General features: G+C 35.5%; 1 protein-coding gene across 2 annotated transcripts in view; it reads right to left on the bottom strand.

Annotated features, from left to right (window-relative positions):
• Positions 1-18,542, bottom strand: part of C6H9orf85 (chromosome 6 C9orf85 homolog) — a 64,541-nt gene that overhangs the window by 34,430 nt on the left and 11,569 nt on the right. Inside the window, exons 2-4 of one of the 2 annotated variants that reach the window (XM_057547576.1) lie at positions 16,444-16,532; positions 15,495-15,571; positions 1,122-1,228 (exon numbers count right to left, since the gene is read on the bottom strand). In XM_057547576.1, coding sequence (XP_057403559.1) covers positions 1,122-1,228; positions 15,495-15,571; positions 16,444-16,474 — 215 coding nt within the window. In that variant the 5' untranslated portion in view covers positions 16,475-16,532. The remainder of the gene's footprint in view (positions 1-1,121; positions 1,229-15,494; positions 15,572-16,443; positions 16,533-18,542) is intronic. The other variant, XM_007182264.2, reaches the window with a different exon arrangement.

Genomic DNA, 18,542 nt, shown 5'->3' with positions numbered 1-18,542 from the left:
ATAAAAATTCTAAAAAGCTGAAGTTAGTCTATCTTTACTTGAGGTTTTTAACCTTTCAGTATTAAAAAGAAGCATCTTAAGCAAACTAAAATGCCCAAACATTCAAAGCTGTTAAAATTCTCAAATAAACAAATTACCCCATAGCTTGAGTTAAAGATCCACAAAAAAGCTGACATAATTTTTCAATAGAAATAAACAGCAAAGGTTATATCATATTTATTATTTAGACTGACTTCCAAACTTTAATTAAAATTTCCTCCCAAAAAGGAAGAGGGAATACATTTAAGGAAGTTGCTACTACTGAATAGCTAAAAGTAAAATAAAGCAACAATGAACAAATGTATTCTAAATAGCTATTACATAGACTACCAAATTAAAACTCATAATTGTAAAAGTAATACTGTACATATTAATGCTAATTTTTATATGTAAAATAATCAGTTTTCTCTTTTAGGCAGCAATTACCTTCCAATATGGCCCTTACTCAGCTGAGCCAAAGGATGAAAGGGAGCAGCATCAGGGTGTACATAAAGCTGATAAAACAGAATGCCAAAATTACAAAGGAAGGGTAAAGGACAGAGAGATGAGAAACAAAGTCCAGTGTCTTTTCATGTAGACCCAAAACTTCAAAGGAATGAAATTATAAATTATCAATCTAGTGATTTATTTATGATACTCAATCTAAGCCATTTCAGTAATCTTCATGGGTCAAATTAAAAGGTCAGACCCTTTTTAAGACCCCCTTTGGTAAAAAATATTATTTAATTTAGTAAATTAAATAGTAAATATTATTATCTCATCAGTGGGAGATAGAATTTTGCAAAACAAACTTTCCCTTCTCTGCCTTAAGCCTAGTCTCATTTTATGAACAAGGTGCTATAAAAATGGTGCATTACTTATTTAGGGGAGAATGGGGAGGGGAATGGTGAATCCACCCTTTCAATCTATTTGCCTTCACAAGCTAGGATTCAGCATGTAAGATGAAATTCTATTCTACAGGGAAGAATGGAAATTTTTTCTCTATTCACCTTAATATTTATCTGGACACGATTTTGAAAATCAGGGAATGAAGTCATATACTATGATACTGATATTACTGGTGAGGTAATTAAGAAACTTACCATTTTTTAGGTTTTGATAAGGGTTTGTACTTGCTGTATTTTACACGCCACTCAAGAACTTCTTTACAATGCTGACATACTCCATCATGAAGTTTTGCATTAATTTTCTTAAAAAGAAACAGAAAAACAAATTGAGAATTTCACTTGTGAGCCAGTATTACAAACCCCAAAAGGTACATGAGAAATTTAAGGGTTTTTATATTTTAATTTTATTTATTTATTTTTATAAATTTATTTATTTATTTTTGGCCGCTTTGGATCTTCGTTGCTGCACGTGCTTTCTCTAGTTGCAGTGAGTGGGGGCTACTCCTTGCTGTGGTGCGCAGGCTTCTCATTGCAATGGCTACTTTTGTTGCAGAGCATGGGCTCTAGGTGCGTGGGCTTCAGTAGTTGTGGCATGCAGGCTCAGTAGTTGCGGCTCGCGGGCTCTAGAACACAGCCTCAGTAGTTGTGGAGCACAGGCTTAGTTGCTTCGTGGCATGTGGGATCCCGGACCAAGGCTCAAACCCATGTCCCCTGCATTGGCAGGCGGATTCTTAACTACTGCGCCACTAGGGAAGGCCTAAGTTTTTTTTAAAATAGCTACCTGGGCTTCCCTGGTGGCGCAGTGGTTGAGAGTCTGCCTGCCAATGCAGGGGACACGGGTTCGAGCCCTGGTCTGGGAAGATCCCACATGCCGCGGAGCAACTAGGCCTGTGAGCCACAACTACTGAGCCTGCGCGTCTGGAGCCTGTGCTCCGCAACAAGAGAGGCCGCGATAGTGAGAGGCCCACACACCGCGATGAAGAGCGGCCCCCACTTGCCGCAACTAGAGAAAGCCCTCGCACAGAAACGAAGACCCAACACAGCCATAAATAAATAAATAAATAAATAAAAATTTAAAAAAAAAAAAAAAATAGCAACCTAACTTCAACCTGGGTAACATTTGATGGTATACTATGCATTTTTATGTACATTATCAATTTGGCTCTTTACAAAGGCAAAGATCCTTAACTGGCTGTAGCTCAGAATCATCTAGGGAGCTTTTTAATTTCCTGGAAGAAGTATTTTAAGCACATCCCCATTGATTCTGATGCATATTTATTTTACAACTCAAACTGTATAGTTAAGATATATGCATTTTACTGTACATACGTTATATCTCAAAAAAAGGTAGTAATAAAAAAGAAAATCTAATTCATATTTTAAGACTACTGTTTTGACAATTCAAATCTTACCACTGAGAAATGAGAAATTAAACTCAGAAATTAGACAGTCCTGAATTGTCAGTCTGCAGGGGACAGCAGAGACTAAGAAACTTGAGAAAGGACAGCCAGGGAGAAGCAGCTGGAAGCAAGAAGGTATTTAATTATTCAATTTAAACCTTTTGTATTCTCATGTAAAGATGTCTTAGAAAAGTTACCTTGCTAACCTGGTTTCTTCAAAACAGAAAATAAATACATGCATGTGACTGTGGTAGAAAAGGGGCTTTATGAAGAAAATAAACATTTTTATTATAATATTCGTCTCAAAATGTGTTGGGAAATGAGGAAGGGAAATTTTTAAATGTGTCATGTTTTCACTATATATTTTCACTATATATTTTCACTAAATACTATATATTTTCACTAAATACTCTGGGAATTCTCTAACTTACTTTGGTTGTGGAAGCTATATATTTTCACTATATATTTTCACTAAATACTCTGGGAATTCTCTAACTTACTTTGGTTGTGGAAGCATGGTCTTTGCCTATTGTTGGAATAATGAAGAAAGGACATTTTAAGTTCGCTTCCTTTGTTTCCTTTTTTAATTTCTCAAAAGGAGAAAAAAAAAAGCATCCCAAAAGATGCAGATTCTTTGGAGGGTTATTTGATACTGAGTTAAAAGCACAATATTTAGAAATCATCTGAAAGAAAACAAAACTTCTGAACAGCACTTGATATTCTTTAAAGTTCTAAACAAGAAGGTAAAATAATGACAAAATGTTTATTCCAAGAGATATTTCAAGGATATTTTCAAAAACCATAAATTAAGCTGTGAATACATTATGTGTGAATTTAACCCTGTGGTGAAAAACATATTCTATTACTTATGAATTGTGTGTGGGGATTCTTTTCTTCCTGACCTAGAAGGAGAGTCCCTGGGAAGAGAAATTCTGCATGCCACTATATTCCCTCTTTTCTGTGGTCCACTGACTGTTGCCAGAAAGAAGGAAATCTGTGCCTAACACCAAACTCCTCTTCTTATCAACCTTGGCACCTAGTTATCACATACAGGGCTTGCTAAGAAATATCCAGAACTAAGGTCCACATTTTATCTTTGGTTCTCACTGCCCTCTGTTGCCTAGAATATCTTACCGAAAGCATTGCTTATATTTTCCTAACTCTAACAATAATAGAAACAAACTAATGACTTGATCTATGATTATAATATGAATGTGATATAAACTTTCTAATTAGAATGTTCTTAGAATGCACACCATTTCGTTACCTGCAATTTTATTATATACAACACACTCTACTTGTTAACTAGGAAGGATTATTTGGTTTCTTGCTTGTTTCTGTTCCAATTTCTGACCATTTCATCTTGATTTACAAAGCTGTGCATAGTTTGGAAACTGGTTTCTTTAGGGTGGATCGAGAGTAGAACAAAACAGGTCTTTGTGGGAACTTGTCATGTATGCAATGTGTGAAGCAGTATAAATGGAGACATTGTACAGCACCCACATGACCAGCAGGCACTACTACAAAATTAAACTTGATTTTCATGTGTTAAGAAATGAATGAGAAAAGAAATGAATGAATGAGAATGAACAGTACTTTCACTTAAAAATAATTGCAGAAAGAAAACTGTGTACCTTGCTTTACCGTTTTTTGGCAAACTAGAAAAAGTGAATTCCAGACACGTGAGCAAAGGAAGCCAAATCCTAGTTCCAGGAATCACTCCGCCTGGAGCAAAGGAGATGGCAATCTTACCTTACACCTATGTTTACAACTAACCCTGTTTTGGCAGTTAATTTTAGCATGTCCCTCATGGTAGAAGATAATAGGTTATTTAATGTTAAGATTTAAGCATGTTCAAATATAAAATCAAAACTTAGTTTTATAAGTACAAAAGCCTTTAAAGATCATTTAGTTTAACAAGCTACTATCCAGATCTCTAAAGGAAAAAAATCATCAGTGGAAGATTCCACTGGACTTAAGAATCTTAGCTAAAAAAAGAAAACCTTCTTTATCAATGAATACTTCTTTTAAAAATTAGAATAGACTTAAGATGTATCAGAAGACACTCCTACTTCACATATACATAGTCTTAAAAACTGTCTAAGCCATTATTAGTTCATACAACACATTTTATAGTAAGTGCTGTTATCCCTGCTAAACGTTGTTATCCCACAATGCATCAGTGATAAAATAATACAGCAATCCCCAAAAGAAAACTGGGTGAGGACTACAACTCCAAGAAGGTAGCAAGAGCGAATTGTAAATATAACATCTGTATCAATATGCTGATGCTGAAAAATAGTTTATAAAATATAAAGTATCATTTAACAGAAGGAAGGCACTACTGTGTTGGGGGGGAAGAATCTGAATAACATTCAAGAGCAACTAATATAATCTTTCATTAGGATTTTCTGTACATCATAATTCTTCCAGAAATGCTAAAGGTAAAACAGTGGCATATTTTACTTCCCTTCATTAACTGAAAAAAAAAAAAAAAGAAATCAAAAAATCAAATTCTCAAGAAAAATGCCAACTCTAACTGCAGCTGAATTTCCATGGAATGGAGTGGAATGGAATGGCCTTGTTCTCTCCCCTGCCTTACACCAAAATAAGGTATTTGCTGCCAATATAGCTACAACAGTGTTATTCCAGAAAATAGGAATTTTGTATTTTAACTATATTTAAAAGTATATATTTTAAAATTTTCTAGTAACACTCCTTTATTCTAAATTTGGTTAGAGAATAAAGGATCTCTGAATTTAGTAGTAAGATATTATATGACTAATAATAATAATGTGAAAATCTGTATTTTAGGTTGACTTTCAAATCATAAACTGTATTATTTTAAATCCTTTTAATATGGCTAGAACATTGTTGGGCATAAAGTATCTTATAAAATAAATACAACCAAAAATAGATGAGGGAGTCAGATTGAGGGAAAAATGAGAGTTGGTAGGGAAAATTACAAAGCAGTCAGGAGTACAGCTGGGAAGTGCACTTGCTAGAGATCGGCCACAAGTGAGATGTGAGTTTTCTAGCCGTCAAAAAAACATGAGCTCTGCTCACCTACCTGATTCAATGTCTGTAACATGCCAAAAATCCAGTTTCTCAGAAGAAGCACAACTATTCTTGTCATTGAAACCCAAAGTTTCATTTTCCCAAAAGGGACACCATATAATACAGTAAACAATGTTCTCAAAAACATCCTTACAATTCCAAGTATTTCACAGAGCTGTTTTCTACCCTAGTTCTCAAAGTAGGCCAGTGTTATAGCATGCCAAACACAGTGTAGTAAAAAAGTTATTTTCAGGCGTGCAAAGTAGATACAAAGGCCTGATATTCATAAGATCTATAGAAATGCACTGCAAATCATAAGGCCATCTTCAATAAATACTTTCTCCCAAATGAGTTCTAAAAACATTCACCTCTATTATGAAAAATTCAAACATGCAGAAAAAAGTTAAAACAATAATACTAACGCATAGCCATATACACTATCTAGAGACAACTGTTAACATTTTATGTGCGTGTACACTTAAAATAAGTTGCAAACATCAAGACACTTCACCTGTCAATCATACATATCCTGGAAATAGACTTTCTCCTCCTTAACCACAATACCATTACCACACCTCAGAAAAATGAAAAATAATTCTCTAATATCATTGAATGTAGCCCGTCTACACTGAAATGTCCTCAACTGCTCCCTTGCCCCCCCAAATCAGTATTCAAGTTCAGTTTGTTATCTCTCTTTTGATCTAGAAGGGTTTCCCTCTTTTACCCTCTATTACACTGATTTTTTTTTCAGTTATTTTTTTTTTTTTTTTTAATTTTTATTTATTATTTATTTTTGGCTGTGTTGGGTCTTCGTTTCTGTGCGAGGGCTTTCTCTAGTTGCGGCAAGCGGGGGCCACTCTTCATCGCGGTGCGCGGGCCTCTCACTGTCGTGGCCTCTCTTGTTGTGGAGCACAGGCTCCAGACGCGCAGGCTCAGTAGTTGTGGCTCACGGGCCCAGTTGCTCCACGGCATGTGGGATCCTCCCAGACCAGGGCTCGAACCCGTGTCCCCTGCATTGGCAGGCGGATTCTCAACCACTGTGCCACCAGGGAAGCCCCTTTTCAGTTATTTTTAAAAAAATTTTTATTGGAGTATTGTTGATTTACAATGTTGTGTTAATTTCAGGTATACAGCAAAGTGAATCAGTTATACATATACACTGATGTTTTTGAAAATACCAGGCAAGTTGTCTTTGAGAATATTCCACATTCTGTATTTGTAAGATTGGTTTCTCTTGGTGTAATTTAACTCATTGCTTTATGTCCTATAGTTCTGCAAGGTGGAAGTTAGGTTTAAAGGCTTGATTAGATCCAGGTTTAAGATTTTTTTGACAAGAACAGTTCATTTGTGCTACTGCTATGTACTCCACATTACTCCAAGTCAGGAGGCACAAGATGTCCAGTTCTCACCTAGTCAGTGATGAGAAATTTGACTGATCACTTGGTTAAGGTAGTGATTGCCCAGATCTCTTCAAATTACAAAGATTAGCAATAACGCATAGGGGTCATGTCAATATGCTGTTCCACAATAACATTTCGCTTCATGGTTTCAGCATCCATTCAAGGTTCTTTGCCTGAATCAATCATTTTAAATGCTAACTCTATCATTCTTCCTACATTAATTAAATTTTTTAAAAAAAAGGTTGCCAGCTTAAGAAATTTTGAGGTATAATACATATAGAGTAAAATTCACCCAATTTAGGTGTATAGTTCTGTGAATCTGACAATCAACATATAGAACATTTCCATCCTTCTAAAAAGTTCCCTCATGCCCCTTTGTTGTCAACCCCCAGGCAACACTAATTTTCAATCTGCTCCTACAGTGTTGCCTTTTCCAGAATGTCACATAAATGAAATGATCAAGTATATAACTATTTGAGGAGCTCATTCCTTTTTATTGGTGAATGGTATTCTATTGCATAGATGTGCTATAATGTTTATTCATTCACCATTTGAAGGACATTTTGAGTTGCTTCTAGTTTGGGGTGCTAATAAATATTTACATATAAATTTCTGTGTGGAAAGGTTTTTATTTCTCTTGATTTACTATCTAAGAATGGTATTGTTGGGTTGTATGATAATTTTATGCTTAACTTTGTAAGAAACTAACAATTTTTCAAAGTGGCTATACCATTTTGCATTTCCACTAGCCATGTATGAAGATCCAGTTTTTCCACATCCTTTCCAGTGCTTGAAATTGTAAATATTTTTTTTATTTTAGCCATTTGAATAAGTGGATAGAGTTATCTATTTATGCTTTTAATTTGCATCTACTTAATAACTGATAATGTTGAATGTCTTTTCATGCACTTACACGCTATCGTGTATTTTCTTTAGTGAAGTGTCTGTTCAAATCTTTTGCCGTTTTTTTTTTTCTTTTAATTGGATTGTTTGTTTTCTCATTATTGAGATGTGACGTTCTGTATATATTCCAGATACCTGGCCTTTACTGATACATACTTTGCAAATATATTCTCCCAATCTGTGCTTTTATTTTCATTATCTTAACAGCGTTTTTCTAAGATAAAATCTTTTAAATTTCAAAGAATAATGTTTCGATTTTTTCTTTTATGGACCATGCTTTTAGTGTCAAATCTAAGAAGTCTTTGAAGAATCATGATTTTTACCTACGTTTTCTTCTGGAAGTTCAGTAATTTTAGGCCTTACATTTAGTCTATGATCTATTTTGAGTTAATTTTTGTACATGGTGCAAAATACTGGTAGGAGGTTGTTTTTAAATTATCTATGGGCGGGACTTCCTGGTGGCGCAGTGGTTAAGAATACGCCTGCCAATGCAGGGACCACAAGCTCGATCCCTGGTCCAGGAAAATCCCACATGCCGCAGAGCAACTAAGCCCGTGTGCCACAACTACTAACCCTGCGCTCTAGAGCCCGCGAGGCACAACTGCTGAAGCCCACGCACCTAGAGCCTGTGCTCCGCAACAAGAGAAGCCACCGCAATGAGAAGCCCGCGCATCACGAAGAGTAGCCCCCGCTCACCGCAACTAGAGAAAGCCCGAACGCAGCAACGAAGACCCAACACAGCCAAAAATAAGTAAATAAATAAATTTATAAATTATCTATGGGCATCCAAGTTCTAGCATCACTGAATTGTGTTTGTATCTCTGTCAAAAGTTAAGTATGGGGCTTCCCTGGTGGCGCAGTGGTTGAGAATCTGCCTGCCAATGCAGGGGACACGGGTTCGAGCCCTGGTCTGGGAAGATCCCACATGCCACGGAGCAACTGGGCCCGTGAGCCACAATTACTGAGCCTGCGCGTCTGGAGCCTGTGCTCCACAACAAGAGAGGCCGCGATGGTGAGAGGCCCGCGCACCGCGATGAAGAGTGGTTCCCACTTGCCGCAACTAGAGAAAGCCCTCGCACAGAAACGAAGACTCAACACAGTCATAAATAAATAAATAAATAAATAAAAGAACGTGAATTTCAAAAAAAAAAAAAAAGTTAAGTATGTGTGAGTCTGTTCTGGACTCAATATTCTATCACATTAATCTGTGTCTACTCTTTCTTCAGTACCACCCTGTCTCGATTACTGGAGCTTTAAGGTCTTGAAATCAGTACTGTGTCTCCTCCAAACTTGTTCTTTTTCAAAATTATTTTGGCTATTCTAGTTCCTCTGCTTTTCTGTATACATTTTAGGATCAATTTCTTAATTGTAACAAAAAAAAGCCTGCTATGGACCTACTAGAGAATGGGCTTGAGGATACGGGGAGGGGGAAGGGTAAGCTGGGACAAAGTGAGAGAGTGGCATGGACGTATATACACTACCAAACGTAAAATAGATAGCTAGTGGGAAGCAGCCGCATAGCACAGGGAGATCAGCTCGGTGCTTTGTGACCACCTAGAGGGGTGGGATAGGGAGGGTAGGAGGGAGGGAGATGCAAGAGGGAAGAGATATGGGGACATATGTATTTGTATAACTGATTCACTTTGTTATAAAGCAGAAACTGACACACCATTGTAAAGCAATTATACTCTAATAAAGATGTTAAAAAAATTTTTTTTAAAAAGCCTGCTATGGGGCTTCCCTGGTGGCGCAGTGGTTGAGAATCTGCCTGCTAATGCAGGGGACACGGGTTCGAGCCCTGGTCTGGGAAGATCCCACATGCCACGGAGCAGCTGGGCCCGTGAGCCACAACTACTGAGCCTGCGCGTCTGGAGCCTGTGCCCCGCAACGGGAGGGGCCGCGATAGTGAAAGGCCCGCGCACCGCGATGAAGAGCGGTCCCCGCACCGCGATGAAGAGTGGCCCCCACTTGCCGCAACTAGAGAAAGCCCTCGCACGAACCGAAGACCCAACACAGCCAAAAATAAATAAATAAATAAATAAAGTAGCTATACAATTAAAAAAAAAAAAAAGCCTGCTATGATTGCAATTAGGATTATATTGAAACTATAAATAAATTTGAGGGAGAACTGACATCTTAACAATACTGACTATTCCAATCCATCACCATTGCATTCCTGGGATAAACCTCATTTGTCTGAGGTATATTATCCTTCTTATTGGTGAATACAATATGCTAATATTTCATTAAAGATTTTTGTGTTTATGTTCAGTGAGGGATATTGGTCCATAGTTGTTTGTTCATTTGTTTTAATAACGTCTCTGGTTTTGGTGTTTAGTTCAGCTGCTAGAGGATTCATATACAAGGGTTAAAAGGACTTAAAATAGAAGTAAAGATTTTATATATCTTAGAAGAACACAAGAACATTAAAAGTCTTGTAGAATAAGCTCAAGTCCTTATTTTTAAATGTTTAAAAGTACATTTATATGTTTAAAAGTGTTTTTTTGGTTACAAACCGAGAAAAAGTTTATCCTAACTAGATGGAGTTCAATTCCTTATAGCTAGCCTTTGGATTATCATATTATATAACACTTTAGGAAATCAAATTTATCACTCAATAAATATGTATGGGGCAGGGGAAAAAACAGAGTTCAAGCTTCACATAGAAATCTCTTTTGTATTCTGTCCAGTAGTCTGTAAATTTTATTCATCTCCTACCACCTCATTTGGTTTTGCAACTAGTTCTTTCCTTTTAATGCTTTTTTTTTCCACTGTGTATTAACAATGGTATACTATATTGTATAATTTTCTTATGACAAGAATTTATTACTTTTGTAAATGAAAAATAACTTTACTGATCAATTTTATAGATTTAAAACAATATGAGCATTTATATATAATATTCACATTATAGAAATTTTTATAAAAATACAGATAAAGAGAAAAAGACAAGTCTTATCACTCAGAGATTCTATACTTTCCAGCATTTCAAGCATATATATTTATAGAAATTTGCACTTTTTAATGTACATGTTGTTTTATAACTTATCAATTTTTTTCATAAGAGTATATATACTTTTAAAACATGTTTTCATTGGCAGTATTATATTCTCTCAGAGTAATACTTTCATTTACTTAACCTATTCTCTGAGAGTTTGCCTGTTTCCAACTTCTGACTGAATACGTATATTTTTAAATGTACTGTTATAAATATCAGAAAACTTCTAATGAACATGCAAATTCTCATTTACACATAACAAGTTCTGATCTCATTTCAACAAAAGAGTAAAAATAACAGGAATTTTATCAGAGGTAAAAATTCATAGTAAAGAATAACTGTCCCTTTCTTAAATCAAGTACATAATTATTTGGACATTAAAGCAAATGTTTCCTAATATTGTCTATAAAAATTTGCTTTGTTTTTTTATCCTGGCAGTTAAAAAGTTAAAAAGAATAGAAGACACTGCCACTTTCCTTTTCAAAAAGGGAATTAAAAATCATTCTTGCTGGGAATTCCCTGGCGGTCCAGTGGTTAGGACTCGGCGCTTTCACTGCGAAGGGCCCAGGTTCAATCCCTGGTCAGGGAACTAAGATCCCGCAAGCCTCTCAGGACAGCCAAAAAAAAAAAAAGCATTCTTGCTATAATCAACAATACCACAATTACTATAGATAGAACACCACTATTACATGATCCAGAATATTAATACTGAGTTCTAGTCTCTTAAAACTTTCAAACATACAAACTCTTTTTTAATGTAATAAGAAGTAATAGTCTAAATGTCTGTTACTCTCAGAAATACCTTATTTGGATAAGTTACTGAGTCTTACTATTTTTATGTATTTTATTATTTCACAAAATGAGCTAGTTATATAAATAGACCAGAAATACTTTTGAAGTGAGTTCTCGTATAAAATTGGTTTTATTGTCATTTAAGGATAAATAGAAGACCAAAGTTACTATACGCTTACTTATTTTTAGGAAACTACATTGGTTTAATGTAGCTAATTAGAGATTAGCTCTCAACATTTATAAGCAAAATATTACCTTAGTGTTCTAAAATACTTGATATACATATATATATACATCAAATACATAAACATTTCAGTTACCAATATTTGATTTTTCACTATATAAAATTCTAATTAAAAGATACCTAAGGCATAAAATGAGGTATATTTCTACTGTAAGTTAAAATAATTAATTTTCCTCCCTAAAGTCTAGTCCATCTTCCTCTCATTCACTCTGTATTCATCTTAAGTCCTTAAAACACCAATACCAAGCAGAGCAAAGTGAAAATATATACTAGAAATACTCAAAATTCTCCTCTTCTTCAACATATTTACAATACTAGCTTTTCTAGTCACGAAATAATATTAGATTCCCTCTCCCACTTTTTTTTTTTTTACTGCTGAAATGTTTAACAAACGACATCTGCAAAAATAAACAATTGCATTTTCATCCAAAGACTGAATATAAAATGGGTTCTGATCATCCTAAACAGAGGACTATTCTCTCAAAAAGTGGGTAGAGCTATTGTCAGTTGCAATTATACAGAGAGGGTCTATGTACAAACTACCTACTGATTTATTTCAGCAGCCATGCAAACTACTCAGATTTTCACTGACAAGCTGAATGCAGACACTTAAAAGAAGCCACACCTGCCTACAGGCAGAAACATGCTGTTGCAATATCTTCTGGCAGTAGCAAAACCTATTAAGAAAGCAATTTTTTTTCCAAAGTATATTTCATTCATTTACTTTTAAGGAAAAATTAAAATAAATTGGTGCTGTAAATTTTAACAAGCAAATATTTCTGAAGGATTCTAACAACCAAATCACTGCACTGATAAACCAATCACATCTTTAAAAGGTGTGGTCAGTTGGAACAAAGAGCACTCTGGTATGAAGATTTTTAATTCTCTCCATCTTGTTCTAAAAGGCACACAGTTCAGGAGGGCATGTTATGAATGTTAAAAAATATTTTTATAGAAGGACCTAAAATGTAACGCTAAGAACAAATTATAAGCAGAACATAGAATAATCTCCTGAGGACAAGAGAAATTTTGCCTTACAACAATTAAAACATTGGGAACTTAGTATTTTAAGATAATGTGCTTTCAATTATCTTTGAGCCATCTTCCTTATTAACTATGGGACATTTTTAGTAAATAAATAACCCAAGAATAACTTCTCTAAGAGGAAATAGCATTATTGTCAGAGCAATTTTACGGGAAGTAAGTTTTTTCTCCCTCAAAATTTTGCTGTAAATGGTCAAAATGTCAATGGTTTTATCTAGGGATAATCTGTGTCGTTCCTGAAAAAAGACCCGCCTTACAAAGTAGGATTGTACCCCAAACTCCATTTGCTCCTTCTCAAGATCCTTTGCTAATACTTCTTCCTCTGATTACCCCTTAAAATTATCCATTCCTCAATATTTAGTCATCAACTCACTCACTCACCTGCCCACTCTCTCTCTGTCTCTGTCTCTCCTTCAACTTAGATGTCTACCAAGGAGGTGATACACTTTTCCTTAGAAAGAAAGTTGATTACTATAGTTGAAACACCACTGGTTAGTGTGAGAAGAAATAATAACAATAATGGTAATAATAATAATAATAATAATGACATTTATATAGTATCATCTTAAAAATCAATATTCACAGTTAATCATATCATTTCCTCATGACTATCTTAGGGGATAAATAGTATTATTTCTATTTTACAGATGAAGGAACAAATCCAGACAGGTTTAACAATCTGCCTACAATCACACAACTACACAGTCATACAACCAGGGCTCAAGACTCATGCTGACTCCAAATTCCATATTTTGCCCCACCATTCCATACTGTCTCTCTTTTAGAAACTAAATCTCAGGGCTTCCCTGGTGGCGCAGTGGTTAAGAATCCGCCTGCCAATGCAGGGGACACAGGTTCGAGCCCTGGTCCGGGAAGATCCCACATGCCGTGGAGCAACTAAGCCCGTGTGCCACAACTACTGAGCCTGTGCTCTAGAGCCCACGAGCCATAACTACTGAGCCCACGTGCCGCATCTACTGAAGCCCCCGCACTCTAGAGCCCGTGCTCCACAACAAGAGAAGCCACCATAATGAGAGGCCCGCGCACCACAACGAAGAGTAGCCCCTGCTCGCTGCAACTAGAGAAAGCCCGCGTGCAGCAACGAAGACCCAACACAGACAAAAATAATAAATAAATAAAAATCAATAAATTTAAAAGAAAAAAGAAAAAATCTCAGTCTGATTTCTAGTTTCCCCATTGAAAGCATCATTACCTGGGAAGATGCACTTTGATTTCCAATCGAGTAACTTAGAGAAATCTTTGAAACATACAGTGTTTGTTGAAACGTACAGTGTTGTCCAGAATAACCTCAGAACTGACAGGAAAACCTATGTTAGAGACATAAGTCAAGAGTCCAGAAGAGCTATTACTTAAGAAGCTTTTCCAAAGTTTAATATCAAAAGATATCACCCCTAAATGTAATTTATCCTAGATTCTCAGTCTGTATGTCTAAAGTCCCTTAATTCAGACATGGTTCACAGTGGTACTGCACTGTATAGAAACCATCTGTTTTCTACTCTGACTTTCTCATGGTCAGGAAAAATAGAATTTATGGAAATAGTTTATGGCCTTTATTCCTATTCCTGGAATTTAGGCCAAATCTAAACACTCTGAAAGCTGGGAAATTACTTCTTCTTCACTCTTCCCTATGTTTTAACCCTGCCTTAGTTAAAAGGTCAAACGTCAGACAAAATCTGAATTAGCTATGGAATCTAAGATTAGGAACATGCTAGGAAATCTGGGTAATTTCCAGATCAGTGATTCTCAATCTTTGTTTCTCCCTCTACTGTTCACAGCCCCATGTTACTCTCATCATCAAATACAGAAAACAGTACAACTTAATTAACAGGAGAGTTAATGAGTATTTGGGGGAAGCACAGGGAAGAGAGGTCCTGATACATTCTTTTCCAACAGAGGATGTCTATCAAAACTGGAGGAGATAGAGCTAAATACATGTATTTCTAGCTTCTCGAGAAATCTTCTACTATACTTATCATTTAACTCCCTGCTTGGTTGTTTACAGTTCTGGCCAATGTTCTTTTGCTTATGCAAGTCCTTGAGTGATTTCATATCTATGCGACATGTCTGTACTTTGATCAGGTGTCTAGACAAAAGCATGCTTAGGGAAAGGTTATTTATTTACATGGTTTATTATAAAACAGGTTTTTTGGTTTTCACTATAAAAATAACAGCAAACTAAATAATTTTTACATAAAAGACTGCTATCATAAATCTATAAACCACATGCCTAATCCTTTATAAAAATTCTCCCTGCTGCTATTCTTAGAACATTCCTGTGGCTAGGGGCAGGCATAATTATCTTCATTTTGCAGATGAGAAACCTGAGGCTCAGAGAATTAAGAGATTTGCCTGAGGTCACACAATTAATCAGGACAGCAGAGGCAGAACCCATAAAAAGATGCCTTTTAGTTTAGGGCATTCTATTAAAGTTACAAGTAGAAAGTGTTCCCCTACAGCTTTCAAGGTTTTCTAAATAGTAAAGGAAAAAAGAAAAAAAGAAAAGCACAAAATTTTGCAGAGTAAAATTTTGTCTATGTTTTTGTCCTATGTTTTGACTCAAATTCTAACACTGGTATATTGTTTTGCAAATAGGGCCAGACCTGCTGGCTTGTTCCTAAGGTAACCTTGCAGTATTATATGTTATTTGCTTAAAAGGCACAAAACAAAATTCAAAAGTTAGAAAAATTCATTTAAGAAAGAAAATATTACCTTTGCTAAGCAATGTTCTAAAAGAGGAGGATTTACTTTTCTACCATGTTCTTCACAGATTTTCAACACACTGAGACCTAAAAAATAAAGTGTAAACTAAGTAGTGAGCTATATGGGCCAACTATGTACAATCCAATTGGAATGCAAAAAGCCCTACTCAAGCAGCAATTGTGTAGTGTCATGAGGCAACACATGCGTTTTTATAAGCACTCATTAAAAGTTAGTCACAATTTGAGATCTTGTCCAACCAGTATGGTATGCCCCAAGTTAGTGATCTTAAAAGAGGCAAACTACTGACCAACCATTGTTTAGCATGTATTAAACAAAAAAGAACAATGACATTCATTTCCTTCTAATAGCATATTTTAGGAATTTCTGGATTTAACTCTTCCAAGCATAATAATTGGCAATGCCCACAAACCAAATGATTTTATCTTTTAAAATAAATCAGCATTGTATGTCATTTACTTGGGTACAGGTATACAAGGACAACTGCCATACTGAAGCTAGTTAATTTCTTCAAAGATAGTTGCCTTGTTCTGGTCACATTAATATATCATAAGAATAACCTGTATATGCTGACAATTGATTGAGGAGTCAAGTCACAAAAAATTAGGTTTGTGCCATGATTCGTTTAGTCTAGAGCGCAGTATTCACATGTGACTTAACCTAACTTCAGTTGAGAGCATTTTCTCATTCTTAAAAAAGAAAGATGTTTTTGATGACAAGAATATAAAAAAACTAAGGGATAAAATTAAGGTGTGTTCTGAAATGAAGGATGCAAATCACCTATAACAAAACACTACTACAATTTATTTCCATAGTTTTTTAAAAATCTGAAGTTGTCCTATAGTTCTTATTTTATTCTCACATCAGCCCTGTGTGGAAGGAAGAAAGTAGTATTGTTATTTATTGTTATTCTAATTTGTAGAAAGTTGATATAACTTACCCATGGTTACAGAGAGTGACTCAGTAGCCATACAGGAAGGAATCTGAAGAGTCTACTCCTGCTTCGCCCTGACTCCAAGTTTAGGACTCCTTCCAACAGTCAAATTATAAAGTGTATCACAGGTTAGAAGTAAGTACAGCATGTACCATGACCATCTCTCTGCTGTCTACAGGAACAATTCGAAAAAAGTATAAGCTACTGTGTACTCAGTACTATGATAGGCATCGCAGGGATTCAGAAGATTTACAATACACAGTTCTTTCCTCACAGGGCTTCACATCTAGTTGAGACAAAAGGAATGGGCATGAAGGAAATCTGAATAGTAAGCAAAAGTATTGTTAAGAGTTAAAATAGTGTTTAAAACAATAGATTAACTGTTAGCTTCTTCAAACTGGGCTTTTGGAAGGATTTGGATTGAGGGGTGGGGGAGTCACCGGAGAGTCAAGGCTGATTGGTAGCCTTGCAGATTCAAAAACTCTACTGAGCCGGTGTGCCGCAACTATTGAAGCCCGCGCGCCTAGAGCCTGTGCTCCGAAACAATAGAAGCCAATGCAATGAGATGCCCGCGCACTGCAACGAAGATTAGCCCCCGCTCGCTGCAACCAGAGAAAACTTGAGTGCAGCAATGAAGACCCAACACAGCCATAAATAAACAAATAAATAAATAAATAAATTTATATTAAATAATAATAATAATAATTGTAGGAAATGATTTAAAAAAAGAAGAAGAAGAAGAAGACAGTAAAATTTGACTGATTTTTTCTTACTGGGTAGCAAAAAGAAGGCATTAATAAAGGTGTCCGTAGAGAATCCCTAAGATGAGAGTTAACTACCAAGATAAACCAGGTTTTTTATTTAAATATACTAGGGAACAGCCAACGAAATCATCATATGAGGGTCAAAGAACCATCCATGGTTCAATAATGAGGAGTTTAAATTAGAGCAACAGCATCACATGTGTAAAAGTAGCCATATTCTTTCATATGGATGATAAATGACAACTTATCCCATATGACTATTCTAACTTTATTAAAAATTAGATCTAGCATGATGTCCTACAAGCATTCACATTTACAGGAAACATGATATCATATTACTATAATGTCTTGTGATAAAGGCTAATGATGGTATATAGAACATTCACAAATACAAGTATATACTATGATGTCAAGTATATTACTCAGTTTGATGACTTCAGGGACATGAGTAATTTCAAAACAAACAAGTCAGCCACCTGGTAAGACAGGGCTGAGCATTTAATTATATATAAATCTTTACAGAACAACAAAGCATTTAAAATAATCCTTAGTTTAGCTTGGTGTTTCATATTCATGTTGTAAATGGTCTTCAAAACCAGGTGCAATTAATATAAAGCTACAACAGAATTCTAATGCTGATGGGCCATCACTGAAAATTATTATACATGTATAGTTCTATCACCTACAAGAAGGAATACTTCCTTGTTAATAACATATAACTCTGCCAAAGCAAAAACAAAGAAAAAAGAAAATGTGTCATATAACTCCGTTCCGTAAGGACAATTTGAATAATTACATTAACTTTAGAATATAAATCTAACTATTCCAATTAGAAATGAACTTGATAAAATATCTAAGAAAGTATGCACCATAAAGTTCTAAAAATGTAATTCAACCTCATAAGTAGATAAATTGGAAGACATTTAGGATTGAGGTTGAAATAATCCACTCCAAAGCTAAAGGAAAGTTCAAATTTACTCTTGATAGTTTTAGAAGTCAAAAATCCTACAGGGACCAAATCAATCACTTGGAAAATCAAATCACACCAATTTCTTTCATCCCAAAGAAGGGTTATATCAAGTTGTGTTGTACATTTAAGCAGTTAAGATGATCCATCAGGATGCTTGTCTACATCCACTAATACTATTTCTGTAAAGAAAGGCTGGTCATCCAGGCACCTATACTCCCTCTCCTTTGACTCCAAAAGCCGTGACTTTAAGGTTATTTAAAAATACTTCAAATTCATCAAGATAATGGTTATTAGAGGAGAGAGTGGTAGTGAATAGGAGAGGTCAGTGACATTCTCTTGATCTGAGCTGACTGGGTTCAGTTTGTGAAAAT

Source organism: Balaenoptera acutorostrata, chromosome 6 (genome assembly GCF_949987535.1).
Source record: "Balaenoptera acutorostrata chromosome 6, mBalAcu1.1, whole genome shotgun sequence".
Classification (NCBI taxonomy): domain Eukaryota; kingdom Metazoa; phylum Chordata; class Mammalia; order Artiodactyla; family Balaenopteridae; genus Balaenoptera; species Balaenoptera acutorostrata.
The sequence above is the reverse complement of the archived record's forward strand: the minus strand, read 5'-3'. Positions and strand labels throughout refer to the sequence as shown.